This window comes from Bacillus rossius, chromosome 8, assembly GCF_032445375.1.
Source record: "Bacillus rossius redtenbacheri isolate Brsri chromosome 8, Brsri_v3, whole genome shotgun sequence".
NCBI lineage: Eukaryota > Metazoa > Arthropoda > Insecta > Phasmatodea > Bacillidae > Bacillus > Bacillus rossius.
The window spans coordinates 68,580,883-68,600,461 of record NC_086336.1 but is presented as its reverse complement, the minus strand read 5'-3'; the positions used below and the strand labels follow the sequence as shown (position 1 = coordinate 68,600,461).

The 19,579-nt window shown below is 38.6% G+C and overlaps 1 protein-coding gene across 4 annotated transcripts in view; it reads right to left on the bottom strand.

The window, feature by feature from the left end:
• Window positions 1–1,832: 1,832 nt before the first annotated feature.
• Window positions 1,833–19,579, bottom strand: part of LOC134535215 (uncharacterized) — a 23,260-nt gene continuing 5,513 nt past the window's right edge. For 2 of the 4 annotated variants that reach the window (XM_063374264.1, XM_063374265.1), the window contains 5 exons: window positions 10,417–10,529; window positions 8,600–10,310; window positions 7,801–7,987; window positions 6,735–6,941; window positions 1,833–6,497 (listed from right to left, as the gene is read on the bottom strand). In XM_063374264.1, coding sequence (XP_063230334.1) covers window positions 6,123–6,497; window positions 6,735–6,941; window positions 7,801–7,987; window positions 8,600–10,310; window positions 10,417–10,504 — 2,568 coding nt within the window. In that variant the 5' untranslated portion in view covers window positions 10,505–10,529 and the 3' untranslated portion in view covers window positions 1,833–6,122. Of the gene's footprint in view, window positions 6,498–6,734; window positions 6,942–7,800; window positions 7,988–8,599; window positions 10,311–10,416; window positions 10,530–15,627; window positions 15,850–18,184; window positions 18,400–19,579 lie in introns of those variants that run through there. The other 2 variants (XM_063374263.1, XM_063374262.1) reach the window with 2 other exon arrangements.

Sequence of the window (19,579 nt, the reverse complement as noted above, 5' to 3'; positions counted from 1 at the left end):
TATTATGTATACTATAAGTATAACATACTGTAAACAATTTAACAACAGGTTTTAATGACGTTTGAAAAGATACTGTAAAGATAAGCATTTATAGTGAGGTTAATTGGCATTATATGATACACTTGGGGCTGTATTCCAAGACACAAAAATAAGGGTTTAGGTGTTGAATATGCAATACCTGTACCCTAACCATATTCCAAGTGCACGATAGGACAAGGCCAGTCCCTTATTTTTAGGGCACTGATTTTTGGTGTCCTATCTGTTGCCGATTTGATCCATAACTGTATATATATTTTTTCCTTTTTAATGAACTTTAATGGAACTTTTACGATTACAATTTCCCCCCTAATATCTTAAAAAACAGCAAACATAAATATGGCCAAAAATTCATCGTTTATTCTTTTACAATCAAAATTAAATATTTTATTTCACATTATAATTCCATAGTTTTAAAAAATAAGCTAAAATTACGATGGATTCCACGAAGTACAACTGTTTATAGCCTCGTACAAGTACTCGTTTATTAAAACGGCTGCCGATCTGATACCTTACAGGGGTTCAGTTAGGACACGTTTTGGAATATGACCCGAGAGTTAGGATACGGCAGTTGCCCAACAAGGCAGTGCATATAATGATTGTATGCTCGTTGGTGCATATTCGCTACCTTACTGAAACGTCTTGGAATACCGCCCTTGGTGACTTAAATAAGTACGCCTTATCGTTTACACTATAATCTTAAAATTAAAGAATTAAAATAATTAAAAAAATTGTGGATAACTGTAGCACATAGTTAAAGGTGGCAAAGCTAGATTTTTACACCAAAATACTTAAGGGCATTTATTTCTCAGACACAAATTAATTGTACCTAGCTAATTGGTGGTGGTGCTATTTCTGCACGTATGGAATGGATATTTACAGGATGATCAAAGCAATTGCTCCCGACACAATGTAATTCAGGCCCGATTCTAACTTATATTTTCCTCAAATAAAAAACTGAGATATTACATATGTTGTATTGCCCTGGGCTGTCTTTGAAGCCCGGCTCTCAGCCTGGCCAATGAAGCTTAGAATTAAAGGAACTCGCCCACATCATGATGTGCTAAGAAAAAAAAATAGTACAAAACTATTAGCAATATAGAAGTTTTGTGTTTTACTTCTTAGAAGAAAAGACTATTGAAAGATACATGCTCCGAGCCTAGCATATGAGGTAAAGGCGGCGACGTTCTCACTTCTTATGGAGCACTGGTTGGGGGAAGGACTACCCTGTTCCTAGCCCAGCCAGGTTTTCTATAAGGGAGCCCAGGTCAGTGGCAAGTGTTTTGGGTGTCGTGTCAGGTAGGTAGGAGCGTTAGGCTAACTTCACTTGATAATGCAGGATATCTAGTTAAGTATAATGGCTGGCAGACTTTTTTTATAAACGCAGGGTGTCCATCCCCTTATAAGGAAGATGTTGGGAAAACGGTTATCTATAGCTCTGAAAATGAAAATGCTACATCCGCAGCCATGAAGACAGTCCATTATAGCCGGTCAACATGCTGGGGTGTGTAGAAAACACTCGTTGTGGTGGTAGTACAACACAGGGCTGGGAGACAATCACTACCAACACACTTGCACGTGGCAACATCCCTGTTACCTCTATGGCAGTGTTGTGGGTCTCGCTTGACTACCTACTTACCCATTAACTCACTCTTGTTGAACACCGCTGCAGGAATTTCCTACATATTTAAACCAACCTGATCCAAACACAATAAGAGACTGAACTTCACATGCAGGAAAGCAGTCAAGTCGGTAACTACACCTACAAAGAGTAGAAAAAACATCAAATTCCAATCTTTGCATTTATCAAGACTTTATTGGCTCAATCACTACATAGGTAAATACACGTTTCAATAAGCTAAAAAAAAAAAAAAACTTACAAAAGACGAATTGTAAGTTTTAATGCATTTATGAGCATCATACCTACATTATACAATATTAGTACACTTACCAAGTTTTGCCTACATATATCAGCACAAAAAAACTTTATATTGCTTTAAGTATAGCTTAATAATTAAACCATAAGGTTTAACTCTAAATGTATCACACATATCTCACTTTGTCACTCATCATTCCTATGCTCAAACCATCAACACCCAGTCTCGTTGAACGTCCTTACTAATAACTAGAGATGGATGAATTTGAAATTTGTCAGTTGAGTCAAGTTGAGTTCAGCTAATATACTGTTGAGTTTAAATGAGATTATTTTATAGAATCAAGCTAGAGTAGCTGCAGACATTGTTTTGAGGTGTAATAAAAGAAAGAATGTGACAAACAAATGCATGCAGATATTTAGTAATACAGATGAAATTATTAAATTATGCAAAATTATTTAGAGACCGAATATTACAATATTTTTTGTTAGACTGAGGTTATTCAGGAGTGTGTGGTTATGAGAAATAAGGTGAACGAAACTTATTTTGGTACAGGTTAGGTCAGCCACATTAATAAAACATAAAATCTTTTGTATACATTTAAATCTTGATAATTTCTTTACTCCCACTTTGCATAAAAACCTTTAACTTGTAATACACCTTTATCTCCCCAAAACCACCATTCTCCAAGATTACTTGCATTCAATGGATGTGATAAAATCTGCACATAAAATCTTAAATACCAAAATATAAAGTGTAAACATAATCAGGAAAAAAGGTTTATCCAGTTTTATTTTTTTCCATATACTTCCACTATTTTTTGGTTACTCATTCTTCCTTTTGAAAATGACAATAATTAGGCATGTCACTTTTTTCAAACAAAATTACATAGTAGCATCTTTTATATATAACTAATTATAACTGTTTGTCATTTTGACAAGATAATCAAAGAGAAGAAAAATATAATATGTAGCACTTTTTTTTGGTGCTATTCCACATTTGTGCCAATAATAACTGATGCGTGATGCCACAGCAGAAAAAAACTACATCCAAGACATTCAAGTAACTTCTTTTAAAAGTATGCCTGCTGAATTTGTTATAATCTGTTGTACTGCAAGCTTTCATTCAAAAAATCGCATCATATCTAGTGTTCTGGAATGAACATACTGGGATATAAAGTACGGAAGCAGTGCAATATTGTAAAATAAATCATACTTTATGAAAACAGCTTAAATTGCAGGAAAACAGCGAGAATGTAAATACAAGGTTTCACTGCGAAGTGGTAAGAAAATAGTGGTTAATAATTTTATGCTAGTTGCAGATGTCAAATGTGTATTAGTTTAAGGAAAAATATTGTAGTCTCTCATCCGATATGAACTCGACTATCGAGCCACGCTAAATCGAGCTGAAGCTACTTGCTTGACTTGTTCAAGTTTTTTTTAGTCTTGGTCCATCTCTACAAATAACTAATTATTAAAACAGATCTATAAACATTATTCACAAAAATTTTTCACTATGAGAAGTTGGATTTTAACTCATGAACAACACAAATGCAATCAACATAACACTGGAAAGCTTAGCAGTAACTCATATAAAAAAATAAGTGAATCTATATAAATAAGCAAGATGAAAAGTATTAACTACCACAAAAAAAATGGCATAGATTTAATGTGGAACCCAAGATGATTTTATGTGATCCCAACAATTTTAATAATAATAATAATATAATAATAAATAAAAACTTTACAGGAGAAAATAAACATATTAAGCAACACATAACAGAACAACAGGCTGATTATGCAAACATTTGTCCACATGAAACTACTAAACTTACTCAAATCTATGAGCACATGATTCAAAGACACAAACCTCCTTAAGGCAAGTTCCCTAAAAGTTGCAAGTCACCCTTCAATACAAGTACACAGATCCTTCTGCAAAAAGGTGAAGATTGGTAATGGAAGGTAATATTGGTATAGTAATTCTCTTAACATCACAACCAAACCTTAGTAATTAGTCTGCTCTATTACACTTTTCTCAGATACTGAGGAGTAATGTAAGACATTAATGATTGTAATCACAACATAATTAAAGCTTGGAAACAAGAGAATTCGATGAATGTAGGACACTTTGAGACACAAGATGCACTCCATTTTCCGAGGTCAAAAAAATCACAAAAAATGTCTTATATCCGAGTAAATTCAGCTTACACTTTTAACGCAAAAAACTCACACAGGATCTCTTTCAAATACAATAAATTCTTGGCTACATTAAAAAAAAAAACCACTTTAAAAATCAGTCCACTAAAGAAAAGTGAATTTCTATTACTTACTTTTCTTACCCAATCTGAATAAAGCAAGTGAAAACATTTCGATTAAATTTTTAGATCACATTAACTCAACACAAACACATATGCAAAATATTAACCAGCACGACACACTTGCCAGACAGGTGATAATGCAATACAATCATAGTTGGGCAAAAACCCACAGTCTTAATGCTATTATAAAATTAAGTAAACTCTACATTATTTTCTACAAGTGCAAGGCGAGAAAATTCACGGCTGAGACAGTGAAACTACACACTTAATGACAAAATTATTATATGTAAAAAAAATTATTTTTATATCTACTCCACAAAACTGTACAAACACAATCAGTACTCACACACGGTAGGAAAAAAGAACTGATGTTTCACCAGGCTGACGACTTCTTCACAAGACAAGACTGCCACGGGAGTTACCACTGGATGAAGATGAGGACAGACGCTAGTGGCCAGTGACACATTGCGACAGGTCCATTGGCTACCGCCGCCGACATCATCATCGTCATCATCATCTTAACTCGTGGTGCCCAGTTCAAGTGAAGTTCACTGCACACGCCTACCTGTCTATTCCGTATTCCCCCACCACATTTTACATCTCCCAACTTGAAACAAAGAATCTCTCTACTGGTCTCCCCAGCAGATGGAGATAGGCCACAAGGCGAAACAGTGCCGTAATGTTTACATCCCAAAAAGCTGAGGCACAGTTCACAAACACTTCTCTTGTGCTGAGAATTCTAGAGAAGATGCAAATACAAGGGCGGCCCTTACCGTGAAATGGACTATCCAGTTGTTTTTTTTTACGGATTCCGGGCATCGGTAATTAACATGGGCAATCAAATTTTACTGAATCCAACTTTCTCATCTCAATCCGGTGAACAGGATAAATTAAAGATCTAGCACTCACCCTATGAGCTTTAGGGATCTTTCTGCACTTACTGGATACTCCTGGTAAACGAGTGTGCTGAAAACAGTTTATAGTAATTCTGTACCTTACCAGTTGAAAGCCATTAAACAAACAGAATTTTAACTGCCATATTTTGAATTAATAATTTAAGAGGCTTACATATTACTATAGTTGAATTAAGAGTGCATCATAAATATTACTATGGAAATACTGAAAAAATGTCACCTAATGAACGTTTAGACATGTTATTTTAAATATGGTAAATTGCTGAATACATAGTATGTTATGTTACATGAGAAATTTACTGAAATCTCTAAATAACAAAATATATTTGACACTGAAATAAAAATACCTGATACTAGTTGGTTTGACAGGAAATGCTATGATGCATATTATATTCTAGGACTCGTCACTATTACAAAATCCAGTAAAAATAGAATCCTGTACCAACCTAAACATAACAACTGTCCGAGGACAGGAAATTTTCTTAAATGAGCACCGTAGCACTACACCACAGCCTTTCCCACTGTTGATTAAATAACACAATAATTATGAGATTTTCACATAATATATAGGCATGTTCTCAAATAATATTAGAATAGCCAAAACATAGTCAATATCAATACCAAATTTTTATCATATAACATACTTATTGGCATGAAGCTAAAAAGCAATAAACTATCATATCTTACCATCAAGACTGCATACTGCCACAATATAGTTACAGCAGTAAATATAAAGGCAAGTTATGCGAAACAAACAAAAACCTAATTGTAATGTAAATAGCGAATTTTTCTACCAAACACAGGCAAAATTTTAACATCCCTGTTATGGGAGTTGGATATACACATCAGCAGATGAGTAAAACAGAACAATAAATAGATAAACAAGACAATGTCATGCGTGCATTGCAGAAGGTAGTGTAACTGCTACAACGCACTGGACTCGTGCGGTCTCACGCACGAGGCAGAGACGCCGAGACGCCGTCACACGTTCTTCTTCTTCAGCACCAGCTTGACGAGGATGCACTTGTTGCCCTCCTCGCCGGAGCTGAACAGGACCGAGTTGTTGATGAAGAAGCCGTCCCCGTTGGTGTAGTAGGTGTAGCACTTGTCCAGGTCGCTGTGCGTCTTGCGCGAGAAGATGCAGTGCTGGTCAAACTCCTCGCTCTTCACCTCGAAGGTGTAGATGAAGTCGTCGGCGCGCCGCCGCGGCCCGATGAACTGCACCGACCCCATGATCTGCATGTTGCTCTGCCGCTTCGCCAGGATGAAGTTCACCCGGAAGATCTCGTTCATCGCCGACACGATCCAGTTCTGGTTGGCCGACGCCGTCATGTCCCCCAGCTCCAGCAGTATCTCCTGGAAATAGACGGCAAACAAAACGTAACACGAACCAACCCGCCGCAAATTAAGAGCCTGCGTGCCAAAGCACGTGATTTTTAAAACTGCTCAAGATGTAAGAACGGGGCCCGTTTGCGAAGAGCATTTAAGAATACGCTGAGGGCGAATGGGTGGTTCTGTTTCAGTGTTGCATTCTAAACACTGTGTTTTTAAAAGAGGGAAAAGTGGGTGAAACGCCCGGTACAGTTGGCACACCTGCTCGGCCCCGTGGCCCACTTTGCCGGGGTGGTCCTTCACCAGGTGGGGCAGCAGCTCGCGATGCAGGCCCTTCCAGGGGCACAGGATGCACTTGTAGAAGCGGAAGGCGCAGTTTGCCTCATGGTCCTCCTTCTCCTTGAGCGTGAAGGTGCTGTCGCAGCCCAGGTGAGCGTTCTTGCAGGGGTAGTCCAGCCGCTCCGCGAACTGCGGGCAACCGGCCGTGCACCGACCACCTCCCGCTCACTCTGGGGAGAACTCAGCTTAGAGTCATCCTGCTTGCGGTTCTAAATCACTCCTTATACCGGGCCAAAACAGAGTCCTCCATTCGTGACTCTTATTGTGCGAGTCCATCCCCACCGAGACTCAACACCAAGCACACAGAAGGTCTCCAATCCAATTTCGCAGTTCGTGACCTCGGCCATGCCGGGTTATCGAACGCCAATTAAGTTTTAACCAGAATACCAAATGTGAAAGTGTGAAATGCAACCTGCTAGGAAAAACGAAAACACTGAACTCAAATCAAAACAAGACACACGGTTCGTACCCACAGTGGAATCAAAATTTTAAGGAGGTTTTAAGGACCCAACTACTCTATTGCCTTCACCATTGTCAAGAAGTAATTTTGATATTTGTATCATCACAAAATCACTCACGAAATTTAACAATGTTAAATAGCGAATGCACAAAAAAATCATTTCCTAGGTTAGTTGTATTCTTACGCAAATCATTATTGTCCAAAATAATCACAAGAAATATTAATGACCAAACATTAGTTGTCATTAGAGTGGAATTAGACCTTCCATTAAGATGTATTCAGATATTCTTATTCAAAACTTTTTTTTTATTTATATAAACCACTTGATTTACACCGTGGTATAAACCATTGTGGTAAATCACATAACCCTGCTGTTAACAGACACTTTTTCTAGGACTTAAAATTCCGAATGTGAGCGGCTTGATTGGAACCTGCACACAGAATGTGCAGATGCATAGAATTCTGGATTAAATACCTTTATGAATATATCATTACCAATTCAAACGCACAACTCAAAGCTATCCTCACCATCTCCGCAACGAGGTTGCGGTACTCGCTGAACCCCGAGCGGCACGTGGGGCAGTACATCAGCTTGGGCTTGCACAGGCCACACACGATGTGCCCCCGGCGGCACTGGTAGATGGGCGGCCCCACGTACTCCAGACATACGGGGCACTCCAGGATGGCCGTCAGCGACATCAGCTTGGACTTCAGTCTGCAACCATCGCCCGTCCACAGTAATGTACTCTCGTTTCACTACAAATGGGTTCTTTTGATGCTTTTTCATGAAATTTTACTTCATTTTATTTATTCAATTACATTTGAGTACAAGTCATTTCTTCATTTGTATTGTATCAAGTGATTTTGTTTGTTTGTTAGGTTTCCGATTCATTTTGGTATATGTGGATGTATTTCATTTCCATTTGTATCGTTTCAGATTATTTCACATTAACATGCCCCAGGCTTCGATCTAAGTCTTTTCTTGCTAATGCAAGATATTCATAACGAAATTTCTCAAAAATAAGACTGTAGAAGGTTATAAGCATAACCGCTATTAGACACGCTAAACTTTTAACTATAAAATACTTACCAAACCTTTTTAACACGCAGATCATACATGGTGCAAACTTTACGCAAGAATGCTAAAACACCCACAAGCTAAGCCTTAACTTTTGTGACAGCATGAGAAACAAATATTTTCAACATAGGTGAGAAAAAAAATTTAAAAATTAAAATCTTGAATTGGATTTATGGAGCTGACTCATTTAAGCATCTTCACCATAGTACAGCTATGTTGTTGGTGCTTGTGACAGCAGCGAAGCCTCACCTGTTTATGGTGTCCATGAATAAGGCATCCTTCAGAAAGTCCTTCACCGAGACGGCGGGCTTCCCGTCTGCCGGCTTGTCGTCGCACTGCGACGGACCAGCCGTCTGCTCGTCCTTCACCTCGCAGGCCGCACTGCCCGCAGTCCCAGACTGCACTGCCTCCGCTGCGCTCGGGCCCCGGGGGGCTTCGCTCCCGGGCGCCGGGCCTGCCTCCTCCCCGCCGCGCGACAAGGCCCACGACAACACGGCATCCAGTGTTCCGTAGGACGACCTGAGCAGCGTCTGGCCGGGGGAGCTGCTCGTGACCGCCAGCCCAGCCCCTGCGTCTGGCGAGGTCTCCACGACCGCCGAGGGCACTTCGCTCGTGGGCGTCAAGGCAACCACGCTGTCTGGCGTGGTGCTCCTCTCCGGATCGGCCGCGCCACCGTCTGACGACGACCTCGCGGCAGGAGTCTCCGCGTGGTTGACCAGCACCGTGTTCCTGCTCTGCACGTCGACGTCTGGCGCGGAGCTGCCGTGCGCCAGAGTGGTCGCGGCGGTGATGCCGCCGAGCTTCTTGTGGGAACTGGGGCCCGGCACAGAGGCCTTGTACGGCAGCTTGGGCGACCTCCGCTCCTGCTCCTGGTGACTGTCGTCCACCACGATGACCTCGTCCGAGACGTACGTCTTCCCCAGCATGCCCAGGTGCATCTTCCTCCGCTTCCTCCTCTTCATGCGGTCGGAGGCGCGCGACAGGTGCAAGGAGTGGGCCGAGGATGGCTGCTCCATCGATATGAACTGTATCTCGGAGCTGGCGTCGTCCATGGCCGGGTCGGCCTGCGAGGAGCTGCCCGACTGCGCCCTGGCCTCGGGAGACCGGGACAGCGACGGGAACAGAGAGGACTTGTCCCTCGTCCTCGGCCAGAGTCCGCTGCCGACGCCACCTCGCACGGAGTGCGACAGCGTGCAGGTGTACGGCGTGTAGGCGCCGGAGGAACCCTCGCTCAGGTTGATCCTCTTCAGCCTGAGCTTCAGCCTGTCGCGCTGGCTGGACGAGGAAGGCACCTCGGCGGAAGGCCCCGAACTAGACACGCCATTCGCGGACATGACTTCGGTCAGCAGGGGAGGGGCGTAGGTCCCGCCACCGTAACTCCACTGGGGCAGGCTGGGAGACATCAGCTCGCACTTGGCACTTCTACCGGAGCTCGGATCACTGCAGTTATTCGTGCTCTCGCTAGTTCCAGCTTCGTGGCCGCAGCTGTCGGGTGGCATGTACCAAGGTCGCTTCTTGATGGGACACTTCCCCAGGTTCAACGATGCCACCACCGGTATTTCAAACGCGACATCTGGCGTGCTCTGCGAGTTGGAAGACACACTTTCACCAGCGTTTTTAGGAACAGTGCTCCTGGGCACGTCACCACAAGCTGTGAAATTCAGCAGGTCCCCGGAGTCACTGTTGAACGTGTCTCGCGTCAGTTGCTCGTTCATTCTCTCCGCGTAGTCGTGATGCATGAGGTGGTAGTTGCTGCCCGAGTCTGCGTTCCCCGGCACCGCTCCGGAGCCGACCGGCTTGGCCGGCAGGAAGGGAGAGTGCGGGAGCTCCAGCTCGCACGTGAAGGCAGCCGAGAGTCCCAGGCCTCCGCGCTGCCAGCTCTTGTGGGAGGGGGCGCCGTCGCCGCTCTTGGCACGCGACGCCAAGAAGTTGTGTATGTACTGCACCGTGCTGTCCGAGTCTGCGACCACACAGCTCGGATGCAATCGCGGCACAAGATTCATTTGTTTCACACTGACACCTACCGACGAAATTCACAAACAACAAAAAAAATACCACTTGCTCACCTGAGCTGTTGTCAGAGTCGTCCGTGTCGTTGGTACTACTCCGTCTCCAGCCGCTCTTCAGGTGACCTGGCAATTTCTTCTGAGACATCCTTCAGATTTCTCGTCGGCAGAACCTGCAAAAATAACGATACACAGTTTTTTTATTCTTCACAGGATATAACGTCCCTGCAATCTCCCAAAAAACTCTCTCAGCTGTACGTAGTGAATGGTAGCTTTGAAAATATTTTTTTTTTTTTTTTAAATTCTATTTAACCTATGTGGTGGTTATTTTGAGACAGTATGCCAAGTTTGTTATGCATTTAAATGATTTGCAAAACGGTTACAGGTGAAGTGATGTATTCAGTATACCATTAGCACCATGTTAACTTCGAGTATGTACGGTTCTGTTTTGGTACCACTCGTGTCGAGTATTGTATTTTATTAATAATGAAAATAGTTTTGTACGTAAACTAATGGTAGTTTTCACTATTGCAACTACAAAGACATGTCAATTTAGGTAGCTTGTACAGTAATGTGGATGCCGCTGTGCGGGAGCCCCTTGCCTCGATATTGACAGGGATCTTAAAATCAGGACCTGTAACCTAGCGACAGATATCATGTAACGTAACAAGATTACTTGCTGTAATTGTACGGTAAAATACATTAAATACTTAAGGAGTATATTGATTTTAAACTGCAGCAAGTATTTCACTCACCTGATTACTGTTACTTTATCACTGGTTCTGATTTTAAGGTCTCTGTCGTCAAGGCAAGCTGTTTGCAAGCGCAGCGCTGACTCACACATGGCGTCACCTAAATCACTGCCCATGCGAACGTTACAAACAAATAATTGAGAAATTAACCTGTATTTTTTAGTTGCGATCACGAAAACACCAGTTTCATTACTTACAGATCTATTTTTATTATTAATAAACTACTTGACAAGTAGCACGAAAACAGATAAACACATAATTAACATGGTATTAAGCATATATTGACGTAAATACACTACACCGATTAAAGTTTTATAAATTATTTAAATGCAACAAAATCACCAAAAAAGTAAGTTCAACAAAGAAATTGAATTGGAAGGTTTAATTTTCTGGCCAAAGTCTCTAAACTTTTACTAAGAATGTTGACTCATTTTAAAACTGTGTTAGATACGATAAAGATGTTTTCACAACATTTAAATATTTTTTTAATTCTGAAGGAAAGCTGCTTTTCTGAAATTATAAAGAAAAATAAATAAAAACTCTTAAAACTTATTTTTTTCCAATTTCCATTGGTGTTATTGAATTATTCCGTAAGTGTGTGTTGTGATACGTAAATTAAGCAATAAACCAGCAGTGTTTTGTTCAAACGAATGGCTGGGTTGGCTACATTACAAATGCTATAAAATAAGGGAAATCGGTTACATTAACTTAGCTACATTTTAAAATGGCAATTCATAACTAACCACAGTATATGTTATTGTATTTTTAATATCGCTAACCTAACCAATTACCCACCTTCTTTTATATTATTTTTTAATATGGCTAACTAAAACCAATCAACAATTGAATTTTAATTTGAATTAACTATTACTGGGCTTTCACCCGGGGGCACTTACCCCCACCCCGGCCACGGCCAACAAATGAGCATTCTCCTCAGATCCTTTGCATCTTTCACCTCTGACGTCTCGTTCTCGTCTCACCATAGCACACATTTGTAAAATTTAAACTTAGCGCCTAACCACTTGTTAAAATGGTTAACAACTAATAAACTACTTGAGGTATCCAACATCCTCTTAGAGAATGCATGAAAACATTTCAAGAAATTAAAAAAATATATAAAAAAAACTTTTTTTAAAATTATTAGTACTTAGAGAGATAAAATATGAAGTAAATTATGCATCATGTTCACAACATAAAAGTGTCTAGTAATAACAACTTACCTATTTTATTTTTTCAATTAAATACAGGAAGGGTGCTGCAGTTGGCACAAGACTACTCTACTTCTCTCTCTATTCTAAACTGAGCTACACTCCTTGCCATAACACATTCCTCATCCAACACAATCAACTCCCTTATCATTTTCACTTTCTGTTCTACTTCTCTCTACAACAATCTTAAGTTCTCTCTTATACTTCTATGTTTCCTACACTATTTTCTCCAATTCTCTTCATCCACCCCCGCCCAACATTAGACATACCTTAACTCTTTGAAGGGTGATGGTTAGTTAACTAACCACAAAAATTATGTCCCCACAGGGGTGGTGGTTAGTTCTGTTGACCACATTTTCTTTTCATCGTGTCAGGGGCAACAGCTATCCGTACTAACCACATGTCTTTGTTAGACTGTGACCTGCTAGATGGCAGGACGTGTACCGTCCAGTGTTCGGGCAGCATGTTAACATTTCTGGTGGTTGTTTATTACATAGTGGTCACGTTTTTATTTACTGCTTGGCATTTTTGAGTGTTTGTGTAGTAAATTTAATATTTTGAGCAAGTTTTCGTTTTGTTATTGTAAGTATCCATCCTGAGAATATGTAGAAATATTTTTGTGTATTTAAAAATTTTTCTCTTGCTGCCACATACCCATTTCCACGTGGTCAGTTGTGCTAACCACCACCCCTGAACAACATTTGTGTAATGGCTCGGCAAAAAGGTTTGTCTGCCGAAGAAGCATATCGTTTACTCGATGAAATACCTTCGGACAGCGACAGTGAGGTGAATTCTGACGATGGTGAAAGTGATGATAATTTTAATAATGACTGTGAATATAAAGCGCACTTTATCAAGTAGCAGTGACGAAAGTGATATGGCAACAGTTTCTAATTCTGATATTTCTTGTGCAACTCAATCGCCTGTAACACATACTTGGAGTCTAAATAAAAGTGTGCCCCAAGTTCCAGCCTTTACTTCAGAAAGTGGTGTAGTTCAAAGACTAAAATACAAAAATTACCTCAATCCTCTAGACTTGTTCCTTGAGTATTTTGATGAAACACTGATAAATCATATAGTATTTTAAACAAATCTGTATGCTACGCAGAAAGGTAAACCGTTTTTTTCCTACGGATGCAGGTGAAATCAAAACATTAATTGGAATCAATCTTTACATGGGCATCACTGTGAAACCAAGTTACAGAGATTATTGGAGCCAAGAACCAGACCTGGGTGATACCTACGTGTCAAACCTTATGCCTGTGAAAAGATTTAGTTTCTTACTGAGTCACTTACACCTGAATGACAATACTCTAACTCCTGACCGAACCACTTCAAACCAGAACAAACTGTATAAACTTCGTACATTGCTCGATCATCTTCAGGCAAAGTTCTTGGATTATTACAAACCACACCAAAAACTGGCAATAGACGAGTCAATGGTGAAATTCAAAGGAAGGTCGACCCTCAAACAATACATGAGGGACAACCCCATAAAAAGAGGGTATAAAGTGTGGATGCTTTGTGATGAATCATCGTACAACTTAAAATTTGATATCTATACTGGAAAGAAACAAAATTCACCAGAAGTAGAGTTGGGCTCACGAGTAGTTCAGACTTTGACAGAAGGTCTGGAAGGCAAAAATCATATAATTTATATGGACAATTATTTTACATCATACCCTCTCTTCAGCAGTTTGTTACATCATACCCTCTCTTCAGCAGTTTGAAGTCAGAAAGGCAAATATATGCCTGTGGGACTGTAAATCCTAGAAGAAAATACTTGCCGAAATTAAAAGACAAAAAGCAGCTTCAAAGAGGAGAATTTTATTTTAGGGTGAGTGATGGTGTAGCTGTGTATAGATGGAAAGATAACAGGGCAGTAAATATGATTAAAACTTGCCATGACCCTACAGAAGTCTCTTCTGTAAATCGCAAAGGAAAGGACGGGACAATTACACCAATCAATTGCCCTCTCGTGCTGAAAGACTATAACAGAAACATGAATTATGTTGACAATTTTGACAGACTGAAAGCAGACTATGCTACAAAAAGGAAAAGCAAGAAATGGTGGATGCTTCTGTTTTTTTTATTTTATAGATTGTTGCATCACAAATGCCTTTGTTTTGCACAAAGAACTTCAAATCAATAAACTGACCAATAAAGACTTTAGAAGGAGTGTATACAAGAATAGTGTCTGTCAGAACAACAGCTTCTTCCACTGCAAGGAAAGGGACCTCTCCTATAGCAGCCAGCTCACACAAACCATTTGTAGATGAAAGTATCCGCAAAGAAAGCAGCAAGCATCAGCCTGTACATTCAACGTCTCGAAGATGTGCTGTTTGCAGCACAAGAAAAAACCCAGTGCGCACAGTGTGGATGTGCACAGTATGTAAAGTGCCACTGTGTTTGAAAGCAGAAAAGGAGTGTTTTAAAAACTATCATATGTGAATGAAATTTCAATCCCTGGTTTTCTGTTAGAGACAAGAACAATTTTTCTTTGATTTTAAAATTATTGTTATATTTTGTTTATGCATTGTTTCCGATATTGTTTGTTTTTTCGTTGTTTGTTTTTGTATTGTTATTGTGGCTCTCTCTGGAAAAAGTTTATATTTTTAAATAGCTACATTTATTCAGCTTCCTCACTGTAAAAAAAATGTTACCTAGTAAACTATTATATGTCATATGTTATAACTATTACATATATTATAATATATGATATAACTATTATATATTATATCTGAGTGCAATTACAATGTTAGCATACATCCTGCTAAGTAAGAGAACAATTGTTTTTAATTGATTGTTATTGACATTCTTTTTTTTTGCATTGTTACTGTCATTGTTTACTTTATGGCACAAAACGTATATTTTTAATTTTCTAATTTTTTTGCTAAGATATTTTGCTGGAAAAAGGGAATTTTTGTGTGATTTTACAATTAAATTTTTAAAAACTTAGTATATTCAATGTTAACATTTTTGTTTCTGATTCACACTTAAGTGGGGTGGTGGTTAGTAAAAAGATCACATTTTAACGCCCCTTCCAGTCACTGTTATTTGTAAAATTTAAGAATGTGACCTGAAGTGTAGTTGCATTACAACAATATAATTTCATTGTAAGTCCCCAAAATAATATTTTTTTAAATATTTGTTTCTGCCCCTGAAGGGTCTTTTTTTTTTAAAAAAAAAAATACCCCTCAAAGAGTTAACTAACCTCTCCCACCCCATTTACTTCATCAGATCTGTGGAGCTAAATAAATACTCTCTATATTTTCATTTATATCCATTCGCCTCCACTTTCCTTAACCCACCTAGCTGCTTGCCCCCTCACTCCTCCAGTTCTCCCCCCAGCACGTCAGTGTGCGGGGAGCACCGTGGTGTTATAGGCATGCTCTCCACTCGCTCCCCGCTCCAGGGCATTTGCTGCTTTTGGCCTCGCCTATCGGTGACCGTCCCGTATCACGTGTCTAAGTTCATCCTTTGATCCTGCGGTACATGGCGCTTGCCGTTTTAATTCAGTGTGTCGAAAGATCCTGGACATAAACAAAACAAATATTACAATACAAACAATGTGTGGAAGTAAAGAAAAAATTAATTAATGGATTTTTATTTGATCTGATATGTAATACAATCATATTTCATTGTTACATCACAATTTTTGTTGTATCCAGTATCTTTTGATGTACTAAATTAAAAAAGCAAGCATCATGTACCACAGGATTAAAGTATTCAGGATCATGTCATCAGGATACTTGGATACTTGATAAGGAAAGCACACTGCCCTGGCATGACACCTCTCTCCTCAGACATCTCATCCTTCACCCATACCCTCTGTGATCTATTTTTAAGGATGTGCCAATCCACTCTATCACTCTATCCCTTATGACCCCTCCACCTTGTTCATCAATTTCTCATGTGGTACTTTACCAAATGTTTTTCAAAATCAACAAAACAGGCATCTATCTGCCATCCCACATCCACCCCCTAAACCAACGCCTCCAGTAAGCCTGCCGGCTATGTTTCACACGAGTAGCCATGCCTAAAACCACGCTGCCTGTCTAAATGCCCTATCAATACATACTTGTGCACTTCTTGCTCCGTCTTGCCCACTGCTGATATTCAGCTAACTGGTCTATTGCTTGCTGGGTCCTCCCTATTCCCCCCTTTCTTATACACTGGTACAATTGCCGGTAAATATGTAGTTGAGCGGTATTTGCGGGAAAAAAATGTTAAAAATCCCAAAATACCTTTATTAGATGCTCTTCAACTTCCTCTTTTCATTAAAAGCGGCGGAGGTAAGAAATTCCAAATACTTTAGGAAATATCGAATTTTTAAATTTCATCATATGTAGTTCAGCAGTATTTGTGGAAAAAAAATGTTAAAAATCCGAAAATACCTTTATTATATGCTCTTCAACTTCCTCTTTTCATTAAAAGCGGCGGAGATAAGAAATTCCAAATACTTTAGGAGATATCGCCGTTGTATTTTGCTATACAAGACCTGTGTAATCATTCGACCGCCACAATTTTTTTTATTGCCATGTGTTTGTGAATGCCTAATTAATAAAAATGGTCAATTAGGTCAGGTCAGTTACATTATCAATACTTAGAAACTAAGAGGACATTAAGAATAATATGAATTAATTTCAATGGTTCTTTAGTTTTAAAGTATTTTTAATGTAACTGACCTGAACTAACAAACCGGGACAAAGGATGAACAGTATCAACTCACGTAATTTTTTTTTGTTACTTATTACTTGCGCAACAATAAGAAATAAGACTTTAAAATTAGAAACGTTAAAAACTTACCTAAGTTGGAGGCGGTAATTAAACACCGTTTTAAACAATTAATGAACTAAATAATCACGTACGTATTGGTTCATTTGAATTCTGGCCTATCACGAACAATCACGTGACATCATTATCCAATAAAAAAATAGATACTCGTAAACAAGAAACAATGGTCAACGCCACATGAATGCACTGGTATTGTGATGAAATTTAAAAATTAGATATCTCCTAAAGTATTTGGAATTTCTTATCTCCGCCGCTTTGAATGAAAAGAGGAAGTTGAAGAGCATATAATAAAGGTATTTTCGGATTTTTAACATTTTTTTCCGCAAATACCGCTGAATTACATATGATGAAATTTAAAAATTAGATATCTCCTAAACTATTTGGAATTTCTTACCTCCGCCGCTTTTAATGAAAAAAGGAAGTTAAAGAGCATAGAATAAAAGTATTTTCGGATTTTTAACATTTTTTTCGCAAATACCGCCCAACTACATATTTACCCAATTGCCTCCTATTCCTGCGGAACTCTACCCTCCACAAGCGACCTGTCGAATAATACCCACAGGTATTTCGCCATGGCCTCGCCCCCAAGTTTTAACATTTTGTTCCTTATACCATTCTTGCCAATTGCTTTTTTTTTGTCCAACCCTTTCAATATCTTCCTGATCCTCAGCTGTTCCCCACCTTGTTCTTACCATGATCATCCCCTTGTCGTAACATTTTAAATTTGGATATCTTTTGTTTCATCGATTCCTTTACTTTGTCACATATCTTAGCCACTCCATTCCTGGAGTGCAAATATTTTTATGTGACTACTTATATAGGGCTACGGTATCAAAGTGAAGTTGCAGTATCCCTAATATCACCAAAACACAATTATTGTATGTCGATCGTGAAAGATCGCAGGAACCTTGTTCGTTATGTACTAAAACATCTGCTATGCAGCAACAAACCGTGTATCATTCACGCGAAAAATTCCAAAAAAATTTAAATGAAATCATAACATTTGACATCCCCACGTAAATTTGTGAGCTGATGAACTACATCGTGTAAAATATATCAAATTTTACTTACGTGGTCATGCTAATGAGTCATGCCTGTACAACGCAAACTCTCGCAATCAATTATACAAAAAAAAAACTGGTAAATATAAATAAATTCCACGAAGCCCAAGATAATTTACTTTAAAGTTTAAAGAGTTCTCATATGCTAGAGTATTATTTTCGATATCAATGCATCATTTCCGACTACAAAAACAGAACAAAGACTACAATTCCACAATATTTTTAAGTTGTTGCCAACATCAAATTTATTTACAAATTGCCAACATGAAACTAATAATAAAAACGATAGTTTAATTTTCCACAAATAACCTTATTATTAAGTAATGATTCGAATAAAACAAAAATCTAACCGTAAATATGTCAAAATATGCTCATGTAAACCATTACACACTTTGTTTACAATTAGTATTTTAGCAATACCTTATATTTTGATTTAAGTAAATGCAGATGGATTATGTCAAAAAATAGCTAAGACTTGATTTTAATAACGTATATATAGGCAAAATAAACTATTTAAACATATTTATTTGTCATTTAGTTTTTCATGCAAAAAAAAAAAGAAACTATTTTCGTGACATTTAACGGGAAATTATATACAATATGAAATTACATTCACAGCATTACCTCAGTAGAATCCAGGCATGCCAGATCTGTGAACAATTTTTTATCGTTCTGCGCACATACGTCACGTTGGAGATACTGCAGACGATATTGGCGCTAATCTTTATAATGCTCTTTGGCGCTAATCTTTAATTTATGTTTTATTTATTTATTTATTCAGTTTTTGATCTGTAGATCCCATATGGGGGTAAGGACTCCGGGATATAGAACAAGTCAATTAATACAAATATATACAATTTAACATTTTATGTTCTAGTTACGATATTACTGTTAAACTTTATTTCAAACTTTTCTTCTACTGGATTATGTAGCACAGGTTTTAATGGTGGGTTGATAATATGAAATGAGAAAATGCTTAATTGTGTGTAATATGGTTGCCCAAATGGCATTAAACGAATAAAGTGGATTAAATAGAGCGTTAAACTTTCTTTTAAAACTATAACTAGGCAGAAATGAGTGGATTCGCACAAAAAAAAAACACTAATTTTAACAATAATTAGTCACAAAGAAAGATAAGTAGGGTATAATAAATTATAAAATTAAATTTTTATAGTAACAGATGTTGAGAAAGTGCATTTTTTTTGTGTTGGCTTAGGCTTGAATAGTTGAGCAAAAAAATTTTTTTTTTAATTGGCTCTCTTATCCTTGTAGGTAACGAATTTAGAATATAGATACATGGTTCACTGTTATTATTATTGATATTTACGTTTCATTTAGTCACCAAATGTATCTTATAGTGCCACATGATTTAACACATATGTTTATTTGTATCATCTGTTGAACC